At 45.3% G+C, this 27,450-nt stretch overlaps 1 protein-coding gene across 1 annotated transcript in view; it reads left to right on the top strand.

Annotated features, from left to right (window-relative positions):
- Positions 1-26,668, top strand: part of LOC127437229 (anoctamin-9) — a 66,774-nt gene extending 40,106 nt beyond the window's left edge. Inside the window, exons 24-26 of the mRNA XM_051692038.1 lie at positions 5,091-5,154; positions 25,569-25,728; positions 26,304-26,668. Coding sequence (XP_051547998.1) covers positions 5,091-5,154; positions 25,569-25,728; positions 26,304-26,533 — 454 coding nt within the window. The 3' untranslated portion in view covers positions 26,534-26,668. The remainder of the gene's footprint in view (positions 1-5,090; positions 5,155-25,568; positions 25,729-26,303) is intronic.
- Positions 26,669-27,450: the final 782 nt, after the last annotated feature.

Raw genomic sequence — 27,450 nt, 5'->3', positions numbered from 1 at the left:
GCGCTCTGCGACCGACCTCGCTCTCCGAGCGACGAAGGTCACAGCGCGGTCTCTCGGGCAGACGATGGCCACATTAGTGGTCCAGGAGCACCACCTTTGGCTCAACCTGGTCGAGATGGGTGAGGCCGACAATACACGGTTCCTTGCTGCCCCCATTTCCCAGGCTGGCCTATTCGGTGACACCGTCGAGGACTTTGCTCAGCAGTTCTCGGCGGTGAAGCAGCAGACGGAGGCTATCTGGCATATCCTGCCCCGGCATGGCTCAAGATCCCGCATCCCGTCTGCTCGTCGCCAAGGGCGTCCCCCTGCGGTGACTGCATCGGCTCCGCCCTTCGGGCCGGCCCCGGCATGGAGCCCACTGCAAGAAGCAGATGCCACCCATCTCACAGTCGGCCGCTAAGAACCCACGGAGGTCGTCAAAGCACCCCTGAGACGGGCGACCCAGGGTCGATGAAACCCACTCACCTGGAGCTGGTAAGAAGACCACTCCATCCTCCGGTGGAGGGCCGGGTGGAGAATCTTTTTTTGCCTTTTTGTTTGTTTTCGCCGCATGCCCAAGTGGCTGCTGTACCCAACAGTTCAGCAAAAGAGCGGTTTCCTTCTTCCCTGGGTCACATACCCAGTGTGCGTGGTCTTCATCACGACTACCGTCTACGGGTTTTTCCTTGCAGGATTGGCGCTCCAGCGGTGGTCTTCCCGCCACTGAGCGCCCAGTTGTGGCACACAGCCGCCCCCGATGTGACAGTCTCCATGGGTCATGAGGACAGGCCTCTTCCTCCCCCGTCCCAGGCTGTTCCGGGGGTGGTCACAAGGAGCCAGGTAAGTGCTTCGATGTCCCTAGACTCAGCACTGCCACGACGTGGTGTGGCACCTCGAGCTCTGCCCCGCCGCGAGGCCCCACCTGCCAGTACATCCGACGATGTTGTCCCCTTGGTCCCCCTTGCGTGGAACTTGGATGCATGGCTTGTGCTTTCCAATCCGTCGCGATGGCTGGTCCGGACCGTCCGACTCGGCTACGTGATTCAGTTCACCAGGCGCCGCCCAGGTTCAGCGGTATCCACTTCACCTTGGTGAAGGACGAAAATGCTGCTACCTTGTTCAAGTTGTTGGCAATTCTGCTCGCCCTGCGGAGGTTTCGGCCATTGATCCAGGGAAAGCACGCGTTAGTTCTGTAAGGGGGATGTCACCCACTGGTCCAAGGATGGTATCCAATGGCGTGGCTGAAGGTCTCCTGCGTGTTTTGTCTTATCGTGCATGACATTAAATAATACTTTTATTATTTGATTTGAGTTCCATGTTTTATTAATCTTATCATTAATTATTTTCTTTATTTCATCTGACTCCAATTATGGAAAACCTTGTTGATGTATCTATGCTTTGAATTTTAGTAATTCTCTCTAGACTGCATTTGTTATTTCAATGTTATTTGGGTCCTGTGCCAGCCGGAAACAGGTCCTTTAACTACAAATTCATCAGTTTCAGATATTAGTAAGTTTTAGACTAAGTCCTTATAGGTTCTCGGCTTTACCCGTTTAGTCTTATTTGGCTAAGTTCTATTATAGATTCTCCGTTTACCGTTTAACCCCAGTCAATTAAGTTGTTTTACAGATTCTTGGTCCTACCCTTAGTATTCCTGTTTAATTCTACTTGACTAAGTTCTATTATAGATTCTCGGTTTACCGTTTAGCCTTTTACATACTTAACTAATGGGTAACTTCTGAAGTAGCTTAATTAAGCCAACTCTGACCATAGATTTGTAGTTAACAAGAAATATACTAGAAAACAGTCCTTCAGAATGAATCATAATAACAATTTATTTACCAGGTAATAGTAATATATTCAAACAATCCAATTAAAATAATAAATCAAACTCAAAGCTATCAGTGAACCAAGCATTATAATATAATTAAAGTTGTATTCCATTCAAACATTTACCAAACATAAGAAATACAAATTGCAATTACCTGGTAGTGAAAAAACTACATGCAAATGACGAAGCATGGTAGATCTGATTTACAGATTCCCAAAGGTTCTCTGCCATCCTTCCTTAAATACCAAACGATTCCATTGTTATTTCAGATATGCGTGTTTGATGTTATTTAGGATTTGGTTTCCAATTTATGGAGTTGTAAGTCGACCTTTGATTGAGTAGGTTGTTTGATGTTTACAAAGAATACACCTAATCTGCATACAGCATCTGGTCTCTGTGTGAGACTTGGGAGGGGCATGCCCCGGATAGAATACTGTATTTTATTAAGTTCTGAAATCTTACTTGTGATTTGACTTTGCTTAAAGGGAATGAGACCGTTTTACCAGTCGCACTGAGACCTCTTGAATGATACCAAACATGTATGATCAAAAAACCTTTTACATTACAGAACAGGATAAGTCATAACTTAGTTTTTAGTGTCCTTAAAGTGACCTGAGGTGAGAGAGAGAGAGAGAGAGAGAGAGAGAGAGCAGATGTGAGTGCGATTTGCGTTTTATGGTCCCCAATCAGTAGGGTGTGTTTTCTCAGGTGGAGATGGTCCTCTGTGTGAGAGTTTTGTGATGTTGGTTCTCACAGAATTCTTTGACTTTCCCGGAAGTGATGCAAACAATTCTGTGACAGTCTTACAGTTCGCACAGACAACTCGGCAACGGTAGCATATGTCAACCGCCAAGGCGGTCTGCGCTCTCTTTGTATGTCACAACTCGCCCGTCTCCTCCTCTGGAGTCAGCAGCACTTCAAGTCGCTGCGAGCCACTCACATCCCGGGCAACCTCAACACTACAGCGGATGCGCTGTCATGGCAGGTTACCCTCAGGGGAGAGTGGAGACTCCACCCTCAGGTGGTCCAGCTGATTTGGAGTCAATTCGGACAGGCACAGGTGGACCTGTTCGCCTCCCAAGAATCCTCCCACTGCCCGCTCTGGTACGCCCTGACCGAGGCCCCCCTCGGCATAGACGTGCTGGCACACCACCCGCGGTGTTAGACATGATCACTCAGGCTAGGGCCCCCTCTACGAGGCGCCTATATGCCTTTAAGTGGCGTCTGTTCGCTAAGTGGTGTTCTTCCTGACGGGAAGACCCCCAGAGATGCGCAGTCGGATCAGTGCTTTCCTTCCTGCAGGAGAGGTTGGAAGGGAGGCTGTCCCCTTCCACCTTGAAGGTGTACGTTGCCGCCATAGCAGCACACCAAGACGCAGTCGACGGTAAGTCCTTAGGGAAGCACGACTTGATCATCAGGTTCCTGAGAGGCGCCAGGAGGCTGAATCCCTCCAGACCGCGCCTTGTTCCCTCATGGGACCTCTCTGTAGTTCTTCAGGGTCTACACAGAGCCTCCTTTGAGCATTTGAAGTCAGCTGAGCTTAAGGCACTCTCCTTGAAGACTGCCCTCCTGACTGCGCTCACCACCTGCAAGCGTTCCCTGTCAGCGAAATGTGCCTGGAGTTCGGTCCGGGCTACTCTCATGTGATCCTGAGACCCCGACCGGGCTATGTGCCCAAGGTTCCCACGACCCCTTTTAGGGATCAGGTGGTGAACCTGCGAGCGCTGCCCCAGGAGGAGACAGACCCAGCCCTATCGTTGCTTTACGCTTCTATTTGGATCACACGCAGAGCTTTAGAATCTCTGAGCAGCTCTTTGTCTGCTTTGGTGCACAACAGAAAGGAAGCACTGTCTCCAAGCAGAGGATCGGCCACTGGCTCATTGACGCCATAGCTATGGCATATCATGCCCAGGACATGCCGCCTCCGGTAGGGCTACGAGCCCATTCTACCAGGGGTGTAGCCGGCCGGGTGTATCGCTTGCACATTGCGCCTTCCACCTCTTTTGAGCTGAAGACGTGCGCCATTAATTCCCAGTAGTGTTCACAAACTATGTTCCCTGGTTGACTTCCTCCGAGCCCTGTGGCAGTTGAGTTTTCGGAGAGACTCGCTGCCAGCCCAGTACAAGTGCTAACTAAGAGCCCTGTTCTGGGGTAGGTGCTCTGCATGTGGTGGTTCCCTGTAAGGTAAAACCCCATGCGATGTATATCTTCCACTAATTCGTTTCCCTGTTGGAAAACTGTGTCTTCCTTGGGCAGAGCCCCTCTGCCCCAGTCTCCATGTTTGTAGTAACTCCTCCCCCGTTGGGTAGGACCTACCTTGAAGACTCTCCACATGGTCGGCAAGACCATGTGACGTATTTTTCCACTTAAATATCCCCCCCTCTCTTTGGGCGAGGTGTGGTCTCCGCGGTGTCCTCCCCTTGGGAGGGACACCCCCCGACTAGACCTGGCGGCCCAGTCGGATAATCCCCCTTCTTTTTTAGGGAGTGGAAAAAAAGAAGTGGAAAAGAGGCCACGACTGGGTTAGCCTGTCTCTATGTTTTGGGTAATCGACTTGTCCCCAAAGGGCCGTTCGACACTCATAACTATGTTGGGGGAGGTTACGTGTCGACCTGGTGTGCTGGCTACGAGGCACACAGTGGTCTGCCCGTCACACACCGCCAGTTCACGTAACGCAGTTCAGCCAGTTGTGGCATTTCGTATAGGGACCCCTAGTGTCACATCAACACAACGTCGAGTGAGTGACAGATAGGGAATGTCATGGTTACTTGCGTAACGTCCCTCCTGCCACAACGCTGAACTACCCGCTGAAATGGCCGGACCTTGTCTCGGCTCCTCAGCATAAAACCTGAATAAGTGGTTGCATACCAGCTCCTTTTATACCCGTATGTCCGGGGGAGTGGCATGCAAATACCACTCGCCAATTTTCATTGGCCTTTTATCAAAGACCAGAGGTGTCTCGGGCTCCCAAGAGTGACCCCTAGTGTCACTACATCGACACAAACTCTCGTTCCCTCCATCAGGGAACGGAGGTTACGCAAGTAACCATGACGTTTCCCTGCAGTGCACTACAGGAGTTTTTTTTCTCTGAAACTCCTCCTCCCCAGCACAACAGGTCTAGATCTAGAGCATATTTAGTCTGCCTAGACCAAACCTACTAACTTGTCATATCTATTATAATACTGTAAAACCCTCAGCATTGTCATGACTGAACTGCATAATCGTGTGTGTTTGGTGGTGTGTTTTTTTTTTCTAATTAAACTTTATTCTTTTTTTTCAGAGGTCAAAAAGCACACCACGACATATTCACCAAACTGAAAGAGCATGATAATGCGACAAGAATCGTACGTCAAAGCAGAACATTAAACTAAATATGTGACCTGTTCTTTTTTATTATACAAAACAAGGTACTTCCTCAACCATATATTCACAAAGAATATATGCTAATCAAAAACATCTGACTTCAGACTGTTTCAAGCATATGATCTCAGCTTAATAATAATATAAATAATAAATAATATAAAAAAAGTTGTACAATGGTTTTAGAGGATGGCCACCATTTATTTATTATTATTTAACATTTGAAGAAAAATAGAAAATATATTGGCTCAACAGGTCCTTAAAATGCAAATGCACTTAAAAGTAAATGGCGATTTCTCATTTGAAGCTTCAAAAATCACGGACAGTCAGCATAAACGTCATCGATACGACTCCAGTGGTTAAACTGATGTCTTCTAAAGTGATACAATCGCTTTTGGTGTGAAAAAAATATCAGTATTTAAGTAATTTTTAACTATAATCCAATGCTTCAGGAGAGGGTGGAGTCCAAGCCGTCTCTAATGTTCGCATTGCCATGACACCGAAGTAATCTCATGTTCTCCATACAGCTGAGATAGGGCTGCACAATTAATCGAAAAACTAATTGCGATTACGGCTGCATCGATTATGTAATCGTGAAAACTGACGATTACAGCGGTCTGCTCCTGTTGCATCAATGGTTTCTATTTACAACGTGTTTTTGCAGCGATTGAGTATTCTAACCAATCACTAACTCAACACTACAGCGGATGCGCTGTCATGGCAGGTTACCCTCAGGGGAGAGTGGAGACTCCACCCTCAGGTGGTCCAGTTTGAGCAATGAAATGGCAATGGCCAATCAGAGCCGCTTAAATCAATCCTCCGTCCTATCAGTAATGACAACTGATCCTAATGCGCAAGTCTGAATGCCCAGATGCTTACTTTATGTTCCACCTCTGTTCGTGGTGGTACACGAAAATTAATACTGAAGAAGTATCACCTGACACTCGAAAAGAAGCTGTAGAACAAGAGAAAAAAGCACTTTGGAATTATTTTGGATTCATTGATTCATATTGCACAGCTCGCTTTGAACGTAGATGTTAAATACACTGCAAATGAGCAACACGACAAAACTAAAATGCTCCTGTTCTAATCAAAGCATAGATGCTGTGTAAATAATTGATTTATTATGCTGATTAGACAGCTTTGTTTTTAATGAGAGCATTCGCGAGAGTGCAGAACTTTGTGCGGAGCGTCATTGAGCTTGCATCGTAATGCAGGTCTCAAACTATGTAAACCTGCAGTGAGCGACAGCAGTCACTGCGCTTTGCTCGATTTCTGTGTACAGTTTATTAAAAATGTAATAACAGTTTTGTTTTGTCATGTTAGTAAGTAGGCCAGTGTGAATTTGATTTGAACAAAATAGCAATAAATAATTCATCTTAACTGTTCTAAGTTTGTTTTGGAGGTGTAGCCAACATAAAGAATATGATATGAATAGCATATTTCAGGAATCACCGTCATTGTTATTGCATCTGCTGTAATAAGACCCATTTGCCACGCAGCTGGTATTAGTAGATTTAACATTTTCACGAACTGCACAAACTCCGATCGCAAAGGACTGTTTTTAATTTCCAAAGTGCACCACTGAGGCCAAAAATGATCTAACGATGATCGTACATAAACAAGATCACCATTGAAGATCTAACAGGATGAATGGTCCCCTGTCTCACCATCATACTGCTTACTGAATGCAGTAAGTAACTTGGTCAATTTAAATCGGCTGTTAATAAGATTGAAAATTGAATATGTCATATTATTTACTGTATGTGGACTAATAATTTAAAAAGTAATTCAGCAACAATTTCATTTATTTTATACCATAGATATCCATGTAAATTAAGTTTTATATGGCCTAACATTAACAAACATTATTACAATATTTATTTACATTATTTACAATGCTTAAAAGATGCTTAAAAGAAACTGGAGCGCAGCTCATATCCACCATTGAAATCTGCTACTTTGCTTACTTTGTGACGTACACAGTAATTTAATATTTTAATCGACATTAATAATTGTGATTACAATATCAAGGGCAATAATCGACAATTATGATTTTTTCTATAATCATGCAGCCCTAGGTTGAGACATCCAGGATAAGCACACAAATGCACCATTTTGAGTAAAGAAGCAGATAAATACAGATTTAAACCAAAACCATCCAAGCTACTGTACAGTGTTCATCCTCTTCACTTGTAAACAGCGCTGCTCTTCCGGCTGTGACACACGTGTCAGTTCTCACGTGTTTCAAATGCCAATGTGATTATGTCACACACACATACTATAGCCAAAAGGAAGCATGATTTAGAGTTTAAAAAAGTACTTAAATATTTATCTTTTTCACACCAAAAGCGATCGTGTCGCTTTAGAAGACATTAATTTAACAGCTGGAGTCATATTGATGACATTTATGCTGACTGTCTGTGATTTTTGGAGCTTCAAAAGAGAAATCTCCACTCACTTGCATTTTAAGGAGCTACTGAGCTAAGATATTTTTCTATTTTTATTTTTTTTTTTCAAATGTGTTCTGGTGAAGAAAGAAAGTCATACACACCTGGGATATCATGAGGGTGAGTAAATAATGAGAGAATTTTCATTTTTGGGTGAACTAACCCTTTAAGTGGACATTGGGCGTTATAGGGTTTTTCACTTGACATATTGTTTTGCATTCAGTCCAAAAAGTTCAATTTTGGTTTCAGCTGACCACAGCACCTTTTGCCACGTGGACTGGAAATCTCCAATGTGCTTTTTGGCAAAGCTCCCACCCCTAAATTGGGCATTTCAGTTTTTTATTTTATTATTATTATTTTTTATAATTTGACTAGTTTTTAAAAAAAAAAATGTTTTTTTTTTTTTTTTTTGTCACTTGGATGTTGTAGTTTACTGTGTGTAAATAAAACCAGCAAAAATGTGTATTTTATGTTTTCATTTTAGGTTGTAAGTTGACAAAATGTGAATATTTTGAAACAGGGTGGTGACTTTCTATACTCACTTTGTAAATATGATTTTTTTTTTTTTTCATTATTTGTACCCATTTGTTGCATTTTATATGAAGTTGTACTCATGATTAGTGGCATGGATGTAAAATGCAACTTATTTTGTGAAACAATGTATCATAATAAGCAATGAACGTTCTGTGGTTTCTGTTGCATGAAAAATAAATTGATGTCTTTAGCACTCCTCGGAAGAGATTCTGCTGCCTTTTAAAATGGATGAGGAATCAAGTGTTTATCAAGTACTAAAGGCAGATCAGATAATATCATGCTATGACACTTACAGTATATATACAGGTGCTGGTCATATAATTAGAATATCATCAAAAAGTTGATTTATTTCACTAATTCCATTCAAAAAGTGAAACTTGTATATTATATTCATTCATTACACACAGACTGATATATTTCAAATGTTTATTTCTTTTAATTTTGATGATTATAACTGACAACTAAGGAAAATCCCAAATTCAGTATCTCAGAAAATTAGAATATTACTTAAGACCAATACAAAGAAAGGATTTTTAGAAATCTTGGCCAACTGAAAAGTATGAACATGAAAAGTATGAGCATGTACAGCACTCAATACTTAGTTGGGGCTCCTTTTGCCTGAATTACTGCAGCAATGCGGCGTGGCATGGAGTCGATCAGTCTGTGGCACTGCTCAGGTGTTATGAGAGCCCAGGTTGCTCTGATAGTGGCCTTCAGCTCTTCTGCATTGTTGGGTCTGGCATATCGCATCTTCCTCTTCACAATACCCCATAGATTTTCTATGGGGTTAAGGTCAGGCGAGTTTGCTGGCCAATTAAGAACAGGGATGCCATGGTCCTTAAACCAGATACTGGTTGCTTTGGCACTGTGTGCAGGTGCCAAGTCCTGTTGGAAAATGAAATCTGCATCTCCATAAAGTTGGTCAGCAGCAGGAAGCATGAAGTGCTCTAAAACTTCCTGGTATGCGGCTGCATTGACCTTGGACCTCAGAAAACACAGTGGACCAACACCAGCAGATGACATGGCACCCCAAACCATCATTGACTGTGGAAACTTTACACTGGACCTCAAGCAACGTGGATTGTGTGCCTCTCCTCTCTTCCTCCAGACTCTGGGACCCTGATTTCCAAAAGAAATGCAAAATTTACTTTCATCAGAGAACATAACTTTGGACCACTCAGCAGCAGTCCAGTCCTTTTTGTCTTTAGCCCAGGCGAGACGCTTCAGACGCTGTCTGTTGTTCAAGAGTGGCTTGACACAAGGAATGCGACAGCTGAAACCCATGTCTTGCATACGTCTGTGCGTAGTGGTTCTCCCCCACATTTTTGAATGGGTTTTGTTTCACAATCCTCTCCAGGGTGTGGTTATCCCTATTGCTTGTACACTTTTTTCTACCACATCTTTTCCTTCCCTTCGCCTCTCTATTAAAGTGCTTGGACACAGAGCTCTGTGAACAGCCAGCCTCTTTTGCAATGACCTTTCGTGTCTTGCCCTCCTTGTGCAACGTGTCAATGGTCGTCTTTTGGACAACTGTCAAGTCGGCAGTCTTCCCCATGATTGTGTAGCGTACAGAACTAGACTGAGAGACCATTTAAAGGCCTTTGCAGGTGTTTTGAGTTAATTAGCTGATTAGAGTGTGGCACCAGGTGTCTTCAATATTGAACCTTTTCACAATATTCTAATTTTCTGAGATACTGAATTTGGGATTTTCCTTAGTTGTCAGTTATAATCATCAAAATTAAAAGAAATAAACATTTGAAATATATCAGTCTGTGTGTAATGAATGAATATAATATACAAGTTTCACTTTTTGAATGGAATTAGTGAAATAAATCAACTTTTTGATGATATTCTAATTATATGACCAGCACCTGTATATATATAAGGAATAAGTAAGGTAAGGAATAATTGACAACGGACCGTTGAATTGTTTAAAAATGATGCACACCAGAGGTGGTAATGCGGTCACGACACGAAGCGGAGTTATTTTTAAACAATTTAAGGGGCCAGAGTCAATTATTCTGCTTATACCACGGTTCCCTATCTGTCACTCACTTGACGTTGTGTCGATGTGTTGGGAGCCCGAGACACCTCTGGTCTTTGATAAAAGGCCAATGAAAATTGGTGAGTGGTATTTGCATGCCACTCCCCCGGACATACGGGTATAAAAGGAGCTGGTGTGCAACCACTCATTCAGATTTTCTCTTCGGAGCCGAACAGTCATGCTCATTGAGCTGAATTCCTACTGTTCATTCAGCTCTGCTGGATCTGACGGCGCATTTCAGCGGCTTCTCCCTCCTCTGCACTGGTGCACTGCAGAGAATGCCCCAGGGTGCTTTGGCAGATAAAAGAGTGTATATTTTCTGAAAGAGTTTATTTCTCTAAAAGAGTATATTTCTCTAAAAGAGCGACACACACGGAACATCTTTTTAAAGATGCGTCTTTTTAAAGATGCCTTTCCGATTGTGTGTTATTCCTGGTTGCTATAGTTACCTCTCAACTTCGGATGGTCATGATTGCTGTTTTTCATGTCTGGGCGCGACCCACATGGAGGCAGCGTTCGTGGATGGTTCATGTTCTCACTGCGAGAACATGACCATGGCAACGTTGCGGTCGCGGCTTGCTTTCGTAAGAACCACCCCAGCGGCTCCTCGCCTCGGTCCTTCTACCTACGGGTTTGAGACCAGCGCGGCTAGCACTTCTACCTACGGGTTTGAGACCAGCCCGCCCCTTCAGCCCGACCCCGGTGTGGAGACCACCACAGGAAGCAGACGCCACCCGTCTCACAGTCGGCCGCTAAGAACCCACGGAGGTCGTCAAAGCACCCCTGAGACGGGTGACCCAGGGTCGAAGAAACCCACTCATCTGGAGCTGGTAAGAAGACCACTCCATCCCCCGGTGGAGGGCCGGGTGGAGAATCTTTTGTTGGCTTTTTTGTTTGATTTTGCCGCATGCCCAAGTGGCTGCGGTACCCAACAGTTCAGCAAAAGAGTGGTTTCCTCCTTCCCTGGGTCACATAACCAGTGTGCACGGTCGTCATCACGACTACCATCCACGGGTTTTTCCTTGCAGGACTGGCGCTCCAGCGGTGCTCTTCCTGCCCCTGAGCGCCCAGCTGTGGCACACATCCGCCCCCGATGTGACAGTCTCCACAGGTCACGAGGACAGGCCTCTTCCTCCCCCGTCCCAGGCTGTTCCAGGGGTGGTCACAAGGAGCCAGTTAAGTGCTTCGATGTCCCTAGATTCAGCATGGCCAAGACATGGTGTGGCCCCTCGAGCTCCGCCCCTTGGTCCCCCTTGCGCGGAACTTGGATGCGTGGCTTGCGCTGTCCAATCCGTCGCGATGGCTGGTCTGGACTGTCCGACTCGGCTACGCAATTCAGTTCGCCAGGCGCCCGCCCAGGTTCAGCAGTATCCACTTCACCTCGGTGAAGGACGAAAACGCTGCTACCTTGCACGCGGAGATCGCTACCGTCCTACGGAAGGGCGCGATAGAACCTGTCCCTCCGGCCGAGATGAAGAAGCCCCTACTTCATCGTACCGAAAAAAGGCGGTGGGTTGCGGCCAATCTTGGACCTGCGAGTACTGAACCGGGCTTTACACAGACTCCAGTTCAAGATGCTGACGCAAAAACGCATCCTGGCGAGCGTCCGGAATCAAGATTGGTTCATGGCGGTAGACCTGAAGGACGCATACTTCCATGTCTCGATTTTACCTCGACACAGACCCTTCCTGCGGTTTGCATTCGAGGGTCAGGCGTATCAGTACAAGGTCCTCCCTTTCAGCATGTCCTTATCTCCTCGCGTCTTCACGGAGGTTGCAGAGGCAGCCCTTGCCTCATTAAAGGAAGTGGGCATTTGCATTCTCAACTATCTCGATGACTGGCTCACTCTCGGGACATGTTGTGTGCACACAGGGACTTGGTACTCTCACACCTCAGCCGACTAGGGCTTCGGGTCAACTGGGAAAAGAGCAAGCTCCTCCCAGTTCAGAGCATCTCTTTCCCCGGTTTGGAGTTGGACTCAGTCTCTTTGACAGCGCGCCTCACGAATGAGCGCGCCCAGTCAGAAATCAGCAGTTCCACTGAAAATCTTTCAGAGGCTCCTGGGGCATATGGCATCCTCAGCAGTGGCCACCCCACTTGGGTTGATGCATATGAGACTGCTTCAGCACTGGCTTCAGACTCGAGTCCCGAGATGGGCATGGCGCAGCGGGACACATCGTGTGGTCATCACGCCGGTGTGTCACCGTCTTTTCAGCCCTTGGACCGACCTCTCATTTCTATGGGCAGGTGTTCCCCTAGAACAGGTCTCCAGGCGTATCGTAGTCACGACAGATGCCTCCAAAACGGGCTGGGGTGCTGTTTGCAAGGGGCACGCAACCGCCGGCTTGTGGACGGGCCCGCAACTGCATTGGCACATCAACTGCTTCGATTTGTTGGCAATTCTGCTCGCCCGGCAGAGGTTTCGGCCGTTGATCCAGGGCAAGCACGTGTTAGTTCAGACAGACAACACGGCAACGGTAGCATATGTCAACCGCCAAGGCGGTCTGCGCTCTCGTTGTATGTCACAAATCGCTCGCCGTCTCCTCCTCTGGAACCAGCAGCACTTCAAGTCGCTGTGAGCCACTCACATCCCGGGCAACCTCAACACTACAGCGGACGCGCTGTCATGGCAGGTTGCCCTCAGGGTAGAGTGGAGACTTCACCCTTAGGTGGTCCAGCTGATTTGGAGTCGATTCAGACAGGCACAGATTGACCTGTTCGCCTCCCAAGAATCCTCCCACTGCCCGCTCTGGTACGCCCTGACCGAGGCCCCCCTCGGCATAGACGTGCTGGCACACAGCTGGCCCCCTGACCTGTGCAAATATGTGTCTCCCCCAGTAAGCCTACTTGCACAGACTCTGTGCAAGGTAAGGGAGCACGAGGAGCAGGTCGTCCTGGAAGCACCCTACTGGCCCACCCAGACGTGGTTCTTGGACCTCACGCTCCTCGCGACAGCCCCCCCCGGTGAATTCCCCTGAGGAAGGACCTTCTTTCTCAGGGACGGGGCACCATCTGGCACCCATGACCAGTCCTCTGGAATCTCCATGTCTGGCCCCTGTACGAGATGCGGAAGACCTAAGCGGTCTACCACTGGAGGCTGAATCCCTCCAGACCGCGCCTCGTTCCCTCATGGGACCTCTCTGTAGTTCTTCAGGGTCTACAGAGAGCCCCCTTTGAGCCTTTGCAGTCAGCTGAGCTTAAGGCACTCTCCTTGAAGACTGCCCTCCTGACTGCACTCACTTATATCAAGAGGGTAGGAGACCTGCAAGAGTTCTCTGTCAGCGAAACGTGCCTGGAGTTTGGTCTGGGCTACTCTCATGTGATCCTGAGACCCTGACCGGGCTATGTGCCCAAGGTTCCTACGACCCCTTTTAGGGACCAGTTGGTGAACCTGAGAGCACTGCCCCAGGAGGAGGCAGACCCAGCCCTATCATTGCTGTGTCCAGTGCACGCTTTACGCATCTATTTGGATCACATGCAGAGCTTTAGGATCTCTGAGCAGCTTTTTGCCTGCTTTGGTGCACAGCGGAAAGGAAGCGCTGTCTCCAAGCAGAGGATCGCCCACTGTCTCATTGATGCCATGGCTATGGCATATCAAAACCAGGACATGCCACCCCTGGTAGAGCTATGAGCCCATTCTTCCAGGGGTGTAGCGGCCTCCTGGGCCTTGGCCAGGGGTGCCTCTCTAACAGACATTTGCAGAGCAGCAGGCTGGGCAACACCCAACACCTTTGCAAGGTTCTACAACCTCTGGGTGGAACCGGTTTCGTCCCAGGTAGTGGCACGCAATACAAGCGGATAAGCCCGGGATAGCCGGCCGGATGTATCACTTGCACATAGCACCTTTCACCTCTTCTGAGCTGAAGATGTGCACCATTAATTCCCAGTAGTGTTCACAAACTATGTTCCCTGGTTGACTTCCTCCGAGCCCTGTGGCAGTCGAGTTTTCGGAGAGACTCGCTGCCGGCCCAATACACGTGCTAACTAAGAGCCCTGTTCTGGGGTAGGTGCTCCGCATGTGGTGGTTCCCTGTAAGGTAAAACCCCATGCGATGTATATCTTCCGCTAATTCGTTTCCCTGTTGGCAAACTGCATCTTCCTTGGGCAGAGCCCCTCTGCCCCAGTCTCCATGTTTGTAGTAACTCCTCCCCCGTTGGGTAGGATCTACTTTGAGACTCTCCACATGGTCGTAAAGACCATGTGATGTATTTTTCCCCCCCCTTTGGGCGAGGTGTGGTCTCCGTGGTGTCCTCCCCTTGGGAGGGACACCCCCCGACTAGACCTGGTGGCCCAGTCGGATAATCCCCCTTCTTTTTTAGGGAGTGGAAAAAAGAAGGGGAAGAGAGGCCATGACTGGGTTAGCCTGTCTCTATCTTTTGGGTAGTCAACTTGTCCCCAAAGGGCCATTCGACACTCATAACTATGTTGGGGGAGGTTACGTGTCGGCCTGGTGTGCTGGCTACGAGGCACACAGTGGTCTGCCCATCATACACCGCCAGTTCACGTAACACAGTTCAGCCAGGTGTGGCGTTTCATATAGGGACCCCTAGTGTCACTACATCAACACAACGTCGAGTGAGTGACAGATAGGGAACATCATGGTTACTTGCGTAACCTCCATTCCCTGATGGAGGGAATGAGATGTTGTGTCCCTCCTGCCACAACACTGAACTATCCGCTGAAATGGCCGGACCTTGTCTCGGCTCCTCAGCATAAAACCTGAATGAGTGGTTGCATACCAGCTCCTTTTATATCCATATGTCCGGGGGAGTGGCATGCAAATACCACTCACCAATTTTCATTGGCCTTTTATCAAAGACCAGAGGTGTCTTGGGCTTCCAAGTGTGACCCCTAGTGTCACTACATCGACACAATGTCTCGTTCCCTCCATCAGGGAACGGAGGTTACGCAAGTAACCAGGACACCTTAAGACATCGTTCAGGGTTTATCTCAAGACATTTTCTGGTTTTCGTCCCTAAAACGTTCTTGTGAGTGTAACTACTTTCTTCCACCACGGATTCAGCATCTTTCTTTAATACAGTCCAATCCTTTGTTGCTAATTCGAAAATGTCACGTTAGAACTAGCAGCGGAGGATAGAGATGCAAGGCTTTACTGGAGTAACAAGTTAGTGCGTTTGTGCGAGTTAGTGCGTTTGTGCATGTGAGTTTGTGTGCAAGTTTGTATTTTAGGGATCGAAAGAGAGAAACTCAGAAAATGAGATAACTTATTAACTTTTTTTTTTTTGCAGCTCTCGTCAGAAGTAACATAGCTTCAAAATCGCCAAGATGTGTGTCGCCATATTCCCGTTGTAAACCTTAATAACTTTTTTCATCCCCACTGAGATGCAGGAGTGTGCTGACATGGCAACTCTCATGAGTATGTTTGGTAGTGATGTCCTGTTCGTAAACTAATCATTCTTTTGAACCAGTTATTTTTAGTGAACGAGTTGAACTAGTTCACCAAATTGGACTGAATCATTTAAAGCAGTTTCCATCTCGAGTCAACACTGATCCACAAGTTACTCTATCTTAACCTGTCTCTCGGATGTGCCTGACACTCCGAATCGAAATGAGCCGATAACCGGGAGTAATATCATCCTAGAACTGTTGATATCTGCTTTTGACAACTCTTCTTTGCAATTAACCGTTCCAACTAGTTCACAAACCGGACTGAACGCACGGGTTGCAACAGCTCTCGAGTCAACAGTACAATGAATCACTAACAGTTCTTGAGTCAGTAGTACAATGAGTCGCTCGTAACAGTTCTCGAGTCAATAGTACAATGAGTCGCTCGTAACAGTTCTCGAGTCAACAGTACAATGAGTCGCTCGTAACAGTTCTCGAGTCAACAGTAGAAGTGAGAATCGCCTCTTTCAGAGGTGTTCAACACACTGAGAACTGATGAGCTGCTGACATTGAGCGTGTGTGTGATTAAGGGGTGAAATATATGTTTCAGGTGTATTTTGCTGAACAACAGAGAGTGCAACAAATAAAACATACTGGAAGTATGTTTATGACTAAATTGTTGTTACCGTTTTATCTATGTATGAAGATGATCCAGTCTACAGCTCTCGAGTCAACAGTACACTGATCCGAGGACAGCAGCTCTTGAGTGAACAGTACACTGATCTGAGGACAACAGCTCTTGAGTCAACAGTGCATTGAGTCGATCACAGCAGTTCTCGGATCAACAGTATACTGATCCAAGGACAGCAGTTCTCGAGTCAACAGTACATTGAGTCGTTCGCAGCAGTTCTCAAGTCAAAAGTACACTGAACTGAGGACAGCAGTTCTCGAGTCAACAGTACATTGATCCGAGGACAGCAGTTCTCGAGTCAACAGTACACTGATTCGAGGACAGCAGTTCTCAAGTCAACAGTACACTGATCTGAGGACAGCAGCTCTTGAGTCAACAGTACATTGAGTCGATCACAGCATTTTGTACACTGAACTGAGTATCGCCTCTTTCTGACATAATACTGAGAACTGCTGATCAGGGAGCAGCTGATGAGCATGCGTGAACCGAGGACTTGAATGAGGGGGTGAAACGTTTCAGTCGAGAGATGTAAACAAATTTTACTATTGAGTATTGTGCATGCAGATTATATCTGAAGTTGTGATGAGCTGGATCATGGTTTCTGTAAAAGTTGTTGAATAAGACTAGTTTAATCACTTTTTATGCTTTATACGTGTACAACATCCACGTTTGTATATCAGTGTCAGAATTGGGTGCTTTAGGTGCAAAACTTTAATGTAGGATGTATTGTAAGATCACTGAATGAAACACTGATGACAATAAACACCCTTATTATTATAACTTAAATAAAATGTTATAATCAGCAATATGCCCTTACATGTGGCTTTATTGAATGTGTTTGTGCGTGTATTCTACGGCGCCGGCATATTAGCATTATATATAACGACGCCATTACGTGATGACGTAAATGAACTGGTGAATCGGGTTTTTTTAACCAGTTCATTGAAATGAACCATCTGAAAGAACCGGTTCATGGAAAAAAATCAGACTTCCCATCACTAATGTTTGGGCCTTAAGTGTGTGCATTACGCATATAATGCCTGTATGTCCACGAGCGTGAGAGTGTGTGAGAGGGGGAGCACGAGGGTTTTTCACACAGAAATTTCAGATAGAAACTGTTGTATTGATCAAGTGTATATAACTTTGATACAGTTCAAGCCTTCATTGCTAATTCGAAAACGTCATGTTAGAACTAGCAACAGAGGATGCGATGCTTTTCGCCACTTAATTATGATAAACCTAGTCGTTCGTTCTTTTGTCACTGCATTAGCGTATACGGCTGTCACGTGACAAATGAATGAACGACTCGTACCAGAAGACTCGAGAGGTGAACTAATCATTTCTGTTTCCTGCGTGAGCAATGCATAGCATATACGGCTGTCACGTGACAAAAGAATGAACGACTCGGACCAGAAGACTCGAGAGGTGAACTAATAATTTCTGTTTCCTGTACAGCGCCTATGCAGTTTTCACGTAACAAACAAACGGAGGTTGCACAATGCACATGCGTGGTCAACACAAAATGAACGAATCACTCTCCGAGACTACTCGTTCTTCTGAGTCACATAAAAGATTCGTTCAAAAAGAACGAATCGTTCATGAACGACCCATCACTAGCGTGTGTGAGCGTGAGCGTGTGCGTGCGCGTGCGTATGTGCGGAGGAGACGAGGGAGCGCTAGGGCTCTTTTTAACCGAAATTGAAATAAATGTAGGATATTTCTGACATTGTTTTGACGTTCCTTAACTGATTTACTTTAACCAATGACTTTGTTTTAATTGGTTATTTTGTTGTGGTAGCCTGTTTGGCTCTTTGAAATAACTGAAATAATTTGGCAAAGTGATATGGAACCCTTATGCAGTCAAGACCTGGAACTACTTTATAGCCCTGCATTTCCTTCAAAAATAATTGCACAACTTAGAATGTCCATCAACCAATCAGAATCAAGCATTTAACAGACCTGTGGTGTGTGTGTGTGTATGTATATATATATATATATATATATATATATATATATATATATATTTAAGCAATATCACACAAGCAAGGGTGCGATATGGCCCTACATTAGCACTGCTGTAGTGCCATAAGTAATCACAGCAGTGCTGATTTAGGGCCATATAGCACGATTGCGAGTGTGATATTGCTTATATCCAACAGTTCAATGAACAAGTAAATTTAAAAAAAAATAGGAAAAACTGAGCACGGTCATAAAAACGCATTTGTGCATGGAACTACTTTCTTACGTGACGGATCAGAATCTGCCATTGCTAGTTCAAACCAAATGATGCGTCCAAGCCTTCTAGTCATTCAAAAATGTCAATTCAGAAATAGTATCACGGCTTGTGCTGTTTCTAACAAGTTATTGGATAAACAAGGATGGATGTGTGTGTGTGAGAGAGAGAGAGTGTGAGAGAGAATGTGTGTGAGAGAGAGAGAGAGAGAGAGTGTGTGTGAGAGAGAGAGTGTGTGTGTGTGTGTGTGTGTGTGTGTGTGTGAGAGAGAGAGAGAGAGAGAGAGAGAGAGAGTGTGTGAGAGAGAGAGTGTGTGTGTGTGTGTGAGAGAGAGAGAGAGAGAGAGAGAGAGAGAGAGAGAGAGAGAGAGAGACGGGGCGTGTGCGATCACCTGTTGCCACTCCCAAGCAGAGATGCTGTCAGCTTTCTGATGATCAGCTTTCTCAGTGGTAAAATAGCCGTCCAAGCTGGGGTATTCCTCCCTATTTCGCGGTAGCCGGTGCGCTAGAGTCATTCACTATAGAAACCGCAATGTCCTCTGCCATTTTAAACAGTATGTATCCAATGTGGGAACTCCGGTAAGAGGTAAGTGCTTTGAGTTCTGTAATTAATCAGTCTGTTGTGTCTCTCAGCTGTGATGAGCCATAATGCTGAAGTTGTTAGTTTAAAGCCGTTTAAAGCTATTTCCTAGCTTTAGAAGTGTAGTAGCGATCACGGAGCGCTGTTGTATCTAAACAGTGGTTGTCACCGACTGGCTCATATTACACACAAAAATGATCTTTTGCCACCACCTGCTGGCTAACATATGTAATGTAAAAAAAAAAAAAAAAAAGACAAACAGTAGGTCTTAACACATCTGCACTGCTCTTACACTTTAGTTTAGAATGGCACGAACACAAGCGGAGTGATAAACACCATCAGTGCTCATGGAACATCTCTCATCCAATCAGATTCGAGGACCGTTACTAACTGTTGTATATATATAAATTGCAGATATCTTCGTTGTTGACTTTTATTTGAACAGCATTGTAATATGTGAATGTATTTGAAAGAATTATACTTTGATTACAGGTAGCCCAACAAGTGAGTGCTTGAAAATAAATTACTGAGTCATTTACTCTATCTTTCTTCAACTTCAGTATGAAGTAAATGAACCGTGGCATTTAGGTAGCCAGCGCAATCAAGCCAATTGTGGCTGAGTGTTGGCTCACTTGGCTGTGTTCTGGCAGCGGTTAACCAAAAGTGAGCCAGCTCTGGTCCAGTAATGGTTGCCAGATTTGGCTAGGCTTTGGATGTGCAGATTTGGCCTGATTTGGGCTGAGACACGGCACATTTTGCCACATTCAGCCCGACTATGGACCATAAGTGCTGGCCTCATTTTGGGTGAGATATGGGCATACAGACCCGGACCAATTTAGGGTGAGTGCTGGGGTGGACAGATCAGGGACTGTGGCACGGGGTAGGGTAGATGTTGGTGTCACCTTTTAACAATGTGGCAAATTGGTCTGACTTTGTCATAAAATTATGTAGCAGTGACCCCTAAACTTAAGCATAATATCTTTTCAAATAACCCCCCCCCCCACACACACACAATTAATTAGGCTGAATTACTAAATTGCAAAATGATTTATTTAAAATATATAAATATACTTTGGAAGATCAGTTGTAAAGCCCTTCCCTTGTCAACTTTGTTATTTATTGTATTTCATTATTATTTTAATTCCTATTATTAATTTTAATTTTTATTTTTATTTTTTAGCTTTTTTCCACATTCTCTTTTTTCTTCTCAACTTTGGCGATTTCATCATGGAGGTTGTTTGTTTCTTTAATTAATCCATTAAATTTAACTAAATTTGGTAATTGATGATTTAATTAATATAATCAAACAAGCTTAAAGTGGTTAAGGGAACAGTGGTTTTGAGAAAACAAAAAAAAAAAAAACACCATCTCTGCTCTGAGTTTCAAGACATGCGCACTAGCTGCGACATCTAGTGATGATACTTGGCGTGCTTTTGGAGCTGCTAGATTAACCGCACAGCAGAAGAACTTCTAGCTTGCTACCGCGGTGAGTATATCTTTGATAATTTAACATATAACATCATTTTAATAAACTGTTCTACACATATAATATCGACGTAATGTTTATTTATAAGGAAGCTAAAATCGTGGGTTAGCTGACATAGCGCTAGATATACTCTTGAGAATTATGATTCTTTAAATAAATTTGACAGTTTAAAAGATTATCACTTAATGAATCGACAGCCTGGCTGTTTGCTCATCTTCAAAATTGTTTACACTAAACAGTATACTTTTGTAGTGAACTATATGTAGAGTTTGCTACGATAAAAATGCTGTTCCCTATCTGTCACTCACTTGACATTGTGTTGATGTAGTGACACTAGGGGTCACTGTTGGGAGCCCGAGACACCTCTGGTCTTTGATAAAAGGCCAATGAAAATTGGCGAGTGGTATTTGCATGCCACTCCCTCGGACATACGGGTATAAAAGGAGCTGGCATGCAACCACTCATTCAGATTTTCTCTTTGGAGCCGAACGGTCGATGTTTACTGAGCTGACTGTTCATTCACCTCTGCTGGATCTGACGGCGCATTTCAGCAGCTTCTCTCTCCTCTGCACTGGTGCACTGCAGAGAATGCCCCTGGGCACTTCGGCAGAAAAAGAGAGTATATTTTCCTAAAAGAGTATATTTCTCTAAAAGAGCGGCACACACGGAACGTCTTTTTAAAGACGCAACTTTTTAAAGATGCCTTTCCGTTTGTGTGTTATTCCTGGTTGCGGTCATTACCTCTCAACTTCAGACGGTAACGATCGCTGTCTTTCATGTCTGGGCGCGACCCACGCGGAAACAGCTTTCGTGGATGATTCATGTACTCACTATGAGAACATAACCATGGCAACGTTGCGGTCGCGGCTTGTGGTCCTTCTACCTACAGGTATGAGGCCAGCGCGGCTAGCACTGGGGGCGATTTGGGACCCCAGTGGGACCGCCTCCGCCGGGTATCCCCCCGCGGACCTCCCATTCCCCAGCATGCTCATCTGCCACGATCGGGCTTCCGGATGAGTCCGCCGGCTCGTCTCACGGCGAGTTCGACCTCTTGTTCAGGGCCCGCAAAGCTGATGAGCTCTCGAGTGCAGCATCGGAGAGCAGGCTTGTCCAGTCAGACGCAGAAGCCTCAGCTGGGCTCCCCCCTTTGGGGACGATTTCCCAGTCACAGGCTGATGCGGAAATGACGGAAAAGCAGCCACGCCCCGCTCCAGTGCCTTTCTTCCCGGAAGTGCATGAGGAGCTGACAAAATCGTGGGAGGCACCTTTTACTGCCCGGTCCCGATTTCTCAGTTCCCCCGCCCTCACTACCATCGATGGCGGGGTGGCCAGGGGTTATACGACGATTCCCCCTGTGGATAAGGTGCTCGTGGTGCACCTATGCCTGCAGAGCGCCGCCACCTGGCGCGGACGCCCAAAGCTCCCGTCCAAGCCCTGTAGGTTCACATCGTCCCTGACGGCCAAAGCCTAAAGCACTGCTGGACAAGCCGCCTCTGCCCTGCACGCCATGGCTCTCCTGCAGGTCCACCAAGCCAAGGCGCTAAAAGAACTGCACGAGGGTAGTTCTGCCCCAGATCTGATGCAGGAACTGCGCTCGGCGACCGACCTCACTCTCCGGGTGACGAAGGTCACAGCGCGGTCTCTCAGGCGGGCGATGTCCACATTAGTGGTCCAGGAGCGCCACCTTTGGCTCAACCTGGTCGAGATGGGTGAGGCCCACAAAACACGGTTCCTTGCTGCCCCTATCTCCCTGGCTGGCCTATTCGGCAACACCGTCAAGGACTTTGCCCAGCAGTTCTCGTCTCATTGACAGTGCGCTTCACAAATGAGTGCACACAGTCGGTGCTGGCCTGTTTGAAGGCGTTCAAACAGAAAACAGCGGTTCCACTGAAAATCTTTCAGAGGCTCCTGGGGCATATGGCATCCTCAGCAGTGGCCACCCCTCTCGGGTTGATGCATATGAGACCATTGTTGCATATGAGACCGCTTCAGCACTCGCTTCAGACTCGAGTCCCGGGATGAGCATGGCGCCGCGGGACACATCGTGTGGTCATCACGCCTCTTCAGCCCTTGGACCGACCTCACGTTTCTACGGGCAGGCATTCCCCTAGAGCAGGTCGTGGTCACGACAGATGCCTCCAAAACGGGCTGGGGCGCTGTTTGCAATGGGCCCGTCCATAAGCCGGCGGCTGCGTTGGCACATCAACTGCCTTGAGTTGCTGGCAATTCTGCTCGCCCTGTGGAGGTTCCGGCCATTGATCCAGGGCAAGCACGTTAGTTCGGACAGACAACACGGCAACAGTAGCAAATGTCAACCGCCAAGGCGGTCTGCGCTCTCGTTGTATGTCACAACTCGTCTGCTGTCTCCGCCTCTGGAGTCAGCAGCACTTCAAGTCGCTGAGCTGTGTGCCACTCACATCCCGGACGACCTCAACACTGCAGCGGACGTGCTGTCACGGCAGGTTACCCTCAGGGGAGAGTGGAGACTCCATCCTCAGGTGGTCCAGCTGATCCAGCGGAGTCGATTCGGACAGGCACAGGTAGACCCTAGAGGGGTGTAGCGGCCTCCTGGGCCCTTGCCAGGGGTGCCTCTCTAACAGACATTTGCAGAGCAGCGGGCTGGGCAACACCCAACACCTTTGCGAGGTTCTACAACCTCCGGGTGGAACCGGTTTCATCCCGGGTAGTGGCACGTAATACAAGCGGATAAACCCGGGATAGCCGGCCGGGTGTATCGCTTGCACATAGCGCCTTTCACCTCCTCTGAGCTGAAGACGTGTGCCATTAACTCCCAGTAGTGTTCACAAACTATATTCCCTGGTTGACTTCCTCCGAGCCCTGTGGCAGTCGAGTTTTCAGAGAGACTCACTATCGGCCCAGTACACGTGCAAACTAAAAGCCCTGTTCTGGGGTAGGTGCTCCGCATGTAGCGGTTCCCTGTAGGCAACCCCATGCAATGTATGTCTTCCACTAATTCGTTTCCCTGTTGGCAAACTGCGTCTTTCTTGGGCAGAGGCCCCTCTGCCACAGTTTCCATGTTTGTAGTAACTCCTCCCCATTGGGTAGGACTTACAATGAGACTTCTCCTCATGACATACTTCCGACATATTTCGGCAAGACCATGTGATGTATTTTCCACTTAAATATCCCCCCTCTCTCTGGGTGAGGTGTGGTCTCCGCGGTGTCCTCCCCTAGACCTGGTCGGCCCAGTCGGATATTTTTTTTAGGGAGTGGAAAAAAAGAAAGGGAAAAGAGGCCATGACTGGGCTGACATGTCTCTATCTTTTAGGTAGTCGACTTATCCCCAAAGGGCCATTCGACACTCATAACTATGTTGGGGGAGGTTACGTGTCGGCCTAGTGCGCTGGCTACAAGGCACACAGTGGTCTACCCATCACACACCGCCAGTTCACATAACACATTTCAGCCAGTTGCGGCGTTTTGTATAGGGACCCCTAATGTCACTACATCGACACAACGTCGAGTGAGTGACAGATAGGGAATGTCATGGTTACTTGTGATGGAGGGAACTAGACGTTGTGTCCCTCCTGCCACAACACTGAACTACCCGCTGAAATGGCCGGACCTTGTCTCGGCTCCTCAGCATAAAACCTGAATGAGTGGTTGCACGCCAGCTCCTTTTATACCCGTATGTCTGGGGGAGTGGCATGCAAATACCACTCGCCAATTTTCATTGGCCTTTTATCAAAGACCAGAGGTGTCTCAGGCTCCCAAGAGTGACCCCTAGTGTCACTACATCAAAACAACGTCTCGTTCCCTCCATCAGGGAATGGAGGTTACACAAGTAACCATGACATTTAATAAGACAAGGCAGTGTAGAGAATGTTGCGACAGGTAGGACTCATTTGTGAAATTACCACCAGCCTATATCAACAAATGTGTAGCATTACAATTTAATAATACATTTTGTATATTGTGTAAAGAAAATGTAAAAATCTATGTTTTTGATCAAATTAAAACTCTGAAGGCCATCCACTGATGTTGGTACCATTATATGATTGGTTTACATGACATACGTTACACTTTCTCCAAAGGTAGAGCCGGTTGGTATCTCCTATCTAGATGTATCGGGGAATTCGGCTATTAAAAATATAACATTCTAATTTAACTCTGCTCAAATGAACAAAATGACTTAAACATTGTTTCATTTTGCTTAACGAGATTCAAAGATCCATGTCAGTAAAATGATCCGATCTTCCCATCACTGATGCAGTAAACTGGAGAAACATTGAGCCACAACGATCCAGTTAGAAGGCTTTTCAATCCACAAATCTCCAACATTTACCATGGATTTACTATAGTAACACTAACTGTAACCATGGTATTGTGGCAGAAATATGGGATATTCATTATAGAAAATTGTATTATATATTTAATGTAGACATGTATTAAAGGAGGAATGACATTTTTGTTATTAAGCTATAGTAGTTTGTGTGCATTTGTATTTATACTAAATGAGTTTAGACTAAATACCACAGAAACCATCTAGTTAATTTTTTACCATGGTAGTGAGGTGCCATGCGTGGTTTAACCTGTGGTTATCATGATCTACAAATGTATGATAGCTACAATGGAAGACCAATGGTTAATTTTAATAAGAGTAGTCCTAAATTAGTCAGTCAGAATATTAAAATTTTACCCTATAAAAATGAGGTTGTTACAATTTTTTTCAGATGTTACTTTTTTTGTTAATGAAAATAAATTTACATCCCCCCCACCCCAGTGCTACCAAATCAGGTGCTGGTGCCACCATCTGTAGAACTTGGTGGCACCGGTGCCACTGCTCTCAAATGTTAGTCTGGAGCTCTGATTTAGTATTTTATATAATTAATTAACTTTGTAGACATCTGTTTTCACTTTGATATTAAGGGATTTTTCTGTTAATCATTGTCATACAAACCACATTTAATCTGCTTTGATTCTGCGCTGTAAGACATGAAAACTTCTTAGGAAGATGAATACTTTATAATTTATAGGCACTGTACCATTTGTAACTGACAATATTGTCTTTCAGGTCACCTATTTTGGACTGGGAGGGGGACTGACTGTAAAAGAAACTGTCTGGAGAATAATGTCAAAACTAATGACGAACCAACTGGCGAAGCAAATTAACTGGCGCGGAGTGAATGGGAAGAATGGCTTTGAACCACTTGACATTAAAGATGTTGTCCTCAGTAAGTTTTATTTGTGTATCATAGTGTTAATTCATTTTCATCGTTATAGGAAACACATTTACACTTTCTTGCCGAGAGTTAGATGAGAAGATTGATAACACTGTCATGTCTATATGCTAGATATGAAGCTGGAACCAGGAGATGGTTAACTTAGTGCAGCGTAAAATAATAATACATTTTTAAATAATAATAATAAAAACAATTTAGTAATGAAAAATAACCAATAAGAGTATCAATAAAGAACCGTATAAGGCATATCAATAAAATAAAGATACAATTCTAACAATATACACAGCTCTTTAACCCTTACCAGCTCAAATTTGGGAACAATTATTCCCATGGTTCCCACTGATCACTGATTTTATTTCTGAAAACTGCCAGCTACTCATGACAATATAAGCTTAAAGCACATATGATTGGTTAAGGGGTTACTGGGCGTGAATAATAAATGTATCGTCATCAGCGTCATGTGATGACTTAGTCTGCAAGCCTTTGGTGACTGTTCAGTGTATGGATTTGTGAAGAACACACTGCTGGCTACCAATTGTTGTACTTCTTTTTTTTTTCTGTTGTAGAGATGGATAGAGACAATGGCTCCCAGCTCAGCACCCTCAAGAGGAGGAGGCAGATGACTGCTGATGAGCTTAGGTTCATAGCAGAGGAGGACATGGCTCATGAGGGCATGAGCACACAGGAGGAAGATCTGCTGGACCAGGAACTACTGCATGAAGACCCGGAACATGAGGAGATGGAGAATGAGATTGAACCTGATCCCCAGCCAAGACCATCAAATGGGTATGTATGAATGTGTATGTATTGTTTGTTTCTATTTCTCATATGACTGATACTCTAATACTAACACTGTTACTCTTAGGGATGTGCCCTACGACTAATTTGACTGTCGTTTAAACGGAAGTCTAAAGAGAAACCAACCTTCAGAAAACAGGAAAAGAAAAAAGTATTTTTTTTGCGACCCATTTAAAATACTTCATCTATTCCAAATCTGACGCTAAATTCTGCTGAAAAGGGGCATTTATCTGCGACATGCTCGCCTTGAATTATGATCATTGTACATTAAATATAGAACATGACATGCATTCACTGAATCAACATTAGCGAATATTTAATAGACATATTTATTGAAAACAATTGAATGTAACAATTGAAAACAATTGAATTTATTGAACAATTGGTCCCTAAATCTGTGAGAGAGAAAAAAATGCGCTGAAATGTTGTGTGTATTTCACAACGTGCAGTCATGCATTAGCCATTGATCTAATATGACAGCTGTTCATTAAAGAACGTTAACCAATAACACGATGTAAAAAAAATAGGCCTGTGATGTAGCCTGCAATAAACCAAATGTATTCTAAACATGACGTTCACACAGAATAACAGATAGTTTAACATGTTAAGCAGTCGGCACCTCGTTGAAAATAGCCTTCTTAATCAGCAGATTAAAAAAATGGCATACCTAGTCTAAAACAGTTATTTTCTAGGCTACTTACTCAAAAGCATATATATTTTATGAGTAAAATCAATTTTTTTCTGGTGAAAGACGGGACTTGATTCACCTGAGGCGGCTATACTGCGCTTGAAAAGCCTGCACAGTGGAAAAATAACATACAAGCACACACAGATTTAAAGAAGACTCAAATGTAAAAACATCCTTAGGGACTTTCAAACATTTGGAAATCCAATTCCCGCACCACCGAAGTGATT

The sequence above is a fragment of the Myxocyprinus asiaticus genome, chromosome 48 (assembly GCF_019703515.2).
Source record: "Myxocyprinus asiaticus isolate MX2 ecotype Aquarium Trade chromosome 48, UBuf_Myxa_2, whole genome shotgun sequence".
Lineage (NCBI taxonomy): Eukaryota > Metazoa > Chordata > Actinopteri > Cypriniformes > Catostomidae > Myxocyprinus > Myxocyprinus asiaticus.
Note: the sequence above shows the minus strand (reverse complement) of the source record. Positions and strands in the feature narration are given on the sequence as shown.